This window comes from Sinocyclocheilus rhinocerous, unplaced genomic scaffold (genome assembly GCF_001515625.1).
Source record: "Sinocyclocheilus rhinocerous isolate Xijiao unplaced genomic scaffold, SAMN03320098_v1.1 scaffold1829, whole genome shotgun sequence".
Lineage (NCBI taxonomy): Eukaryota > Metazoa > Chordata > Actinopteri > Cypriniformes > Cyprinidae > Sinocyclocheilus > Sinocyclocheilus rhinocerous.
Genome location: NW_015650027.1, coordinates 657,738 through 660,850, shown reverse-complemented (window position 1 = coordinate 660,850; position 3,113 = coordinate 657,738). Strand labels below are relative to the sequence as shown.

Sequence of the window (3,113 nt, the reverse complement as noted above, 5' to 3'; positions counted from 1 at the left end):
GATCAATGCGAGTCAACACTTCTTATCCATCCGACAATAAGATCTACAGCAAATCTTAAGCAATTTTGAACCTTATTTGATCGAAAGCTCTTGAAGAAAAAAAAAAAAGACACAAAGTCCTGATATGAAAAATAGAGAGAGAGAAAAAAACTTGCTAACTATATGTACTATAGCTAACTTTACTCTTCATCGTATATATTTTTTCTGAATTGAATTCATTCAATGAAACATTTTTGGCCAGTGACAAATATAATGCAGAAAAAAAAAATCATTAATAAATAACATGCTCCTGGTTTAAATAATGTGAGCCTGGCATACAACATTTGTAAATGATTTGTAAATATAAGCTTTAACACGTTTATCCATATACAAAGGATAAACAATTTTGCACGTAAACATAACTATATGGAAAAACTAGCTTCTGTCTGCTCACACAAAATGGCCTCAAAATGGCCTTTTTTAGAAAACTGACATTAAACTAGAGCGTTTAACTAATGTCAGCACTGTGTAACACTGCACGTGGCACTGAATGATTTTAACATGAATAGCCAATTACACACATGTAAACCTCTCCAAATACATAAAATGTAAGTAAATAAAACTTTAAATGAACAAAACAATAATAATTTACAGCTAGAATACATCACTTGCTCATTGTGACTGAATATTATAAAAGACGAGACTTCCTTTCCAGCACAAATAACCAGCACAGTGTTTTAACCATGTTGTTAAGAACAACTACTTCTGGGAAGCTTGCTGCAGAGCTATATAGACAGAGAACTTATATACTTATTGTGTCTTAAAAATATCAAAAAGGGATATTATGGCCTAAAGAATTGTTTCGTTCTTCACATGAAGGGCTGGGTTATTTTTCAGACTACAATCGTTCTAGTTTTCTCAAATGTACATTTTTAAGTATGCGGGGCGCACATGTACCACTGCTGTACAGTATTTCACTACACAGATGCTCCAGTGTAACAGCCCAGGGTGCAAAATATATGCCGAGTTACCAAGAATGATAGCCAATGTCATTTTCTCACTAGAAAAAAAATCAACACTATAAGAAGTGTCCTACAAGAAAAGTATTGGGAAAGCAGTACAATGTCAAAGAGTACTGCCTTGAATCTATAAACAATTGTTCTTCAGCTAGTTTTTGTCTACATCGCTCATCACGAAACATGCTATACATTGTAATGAATCAAACCGACTGAAATGTTTCCATAATGAGGCATCCAGACGTGCCAAATTAATCAGTTATTTGCTATGGTTTTAAATACGCATGGGCTAGACTTGCTCTGGTAAAATTAGAAATTTAAAAGGGGCTATATAATACTTGTGTGCTTGATTGACTGACCGGCTAGCTTAAGTTTAATCAACAAACCTTTGGTGTAGTCAACTGTAGGCAGACCACACATTTTGACAGTCCTGCGGTACACTAAAGAAATTCAGCATCAGTACATTCCAGTTCAACTGAAGGACATTCACAATGAAGTCTTTGGAGTCTGGATGCTCATTTCTACACTTCTGTCATCGCTGTATTTAACAGGCAGTTTGTTTTTTAGACTTAAAAAGTGAACAGTGTTATTCACACATACACATTTGCTCATTGCAATCAAGCTCAAAATAAATATTGGTAGTGTAATTCTGAGTGTATTTTTTTTTATAGACGTATGCTTTGAAAAAAAGTACCAAAAAGTTTTCAGTACCGACGTCTTGTAACGTATCAATATGGCACCAAACACATGCCAATATCATGAGTCTGATCACTCAAAAGTGACAGGAGAGTTACCCTGTCGAACCCAATATGCTCCGGTGCTAGAACATGCAGTAAACAATCACCTTTATGTCCCATGGTGCCATCCAAGTGTTTCCTTGCTTCACCACATATTTGTGGACAAACGTATGTCAATTGATCTGGTACAGCTATTGAAGTGTGAATTCAGTCACAGCAAATTAAAGGCCTCATATGGACAGTCCACCCCAGTGATCATCGCAAAACACAGTGAGAGTATTAAGTGCTCAAATAAAAAGTAATGGAAAAATCTAAAAAAGGGGGTTTGGCATCTCCACATTTAGTGCCCATCTTTCTTCACAATATATCCGGTTGTTCTTGCAAACCTAGAGTAACTTTATGGCAAGAAATCTGTCCGTGTGTGAACAAATACACTTGGCCTATCAGAAATGACATTCCAGTGTCCTTTTACAAGCAATACATATTTTTCCAGAAAGCTGTTATAATATGCTTTGGAGATCCTTTACTTCTTTGAGATCTTCCCAGCTTTTCTCTTGGGCTCATAGGGTGTTCTCAGGATGCTGGGTGTCTCTTCCATTACCCTGACCAGCAGGTTATCAATGTAGTCCTCCAGCTCCCGAATATGAGCATCTTTCTTTCTCACCACCTCTTTCTGCTTGATGAGCTCTTGCACAACTTCTGCAAAGGAGAGATTGTTGTAGGCCGCCATATTCGTCTGCAGATGTTCAGGCTCCTAGATGTGAGGAATAATACATGACATATGATTCTTAAATGTTGTTAAATCTCTACTTTTTTATTGCCCCATAACATGCTGGGAATTCAAACTGCTCTCTGAAGTAAATAAATTGTGTACTTCTTTTGACCTATAATTTGATACTGTAAAATTTCCACTGTGAAACATGCTAATATGTTAATTGAAACACTGCACAATGTATACATGGATAAGCAATAATGCTACATACAGTAGTAGGTAGACTAATAATTCTGGGACTCCAAAGTAAACTAACGAAAAAACCATTCAAATTTTCTAGGGGCAAAATATTTTAGGAGACAAGATCGAAATAAACATGTTATTTAATGCTGCCTTTAGAGCTTACTTGATAAACAAGCTTTTATTAAAAGTAGGGATGCGCCGATCCGATATTCATATCGGGTATCAGCTCCGATAGTGCCATTTTTCTCGGATCGGGTATCGGTCAGAGAGAGCCGATCCAAATCCGAGATTTTTTTGTTTTCCCGATTGTGCGAATTATTCTGTGTTACTTCTGAAGCCATACGATAGCTTAATGTGAGCTACATATGAATATTTAAGTCCTTACATTAAAGTTCACACAAACTCTTTTCTCCACTGTGGCTGTCA

The 3,113-nt window shown here is 36.3% G+C and overlaps 1 protein-coding gene across 1 annotated transcript in view; it reads right to left on the bottom strand.

Moving 5' to 3' along the window:
• Nucleotides 1-211: 211 nt before the first annotated feature.
• Nucleotides 212-3,113, bottom strand: part of LOC107711431 (rab11 family-interacting protein 2-like) — a 14,625-nt gene continuing 11,723 nt past the window's right edge. Inside the window, exon 6 of the mRNA XM_016516420.1 lies at nt 212-2,486. Coding sequence (XP_016371906.1) covers nt 2,256-2,486 — 231 coding nt within the window. The 3' untranslated portion in view covers nt 212-2,255. The remainder of the gene's footprint in view (nt 2,487-3,113) is intronic.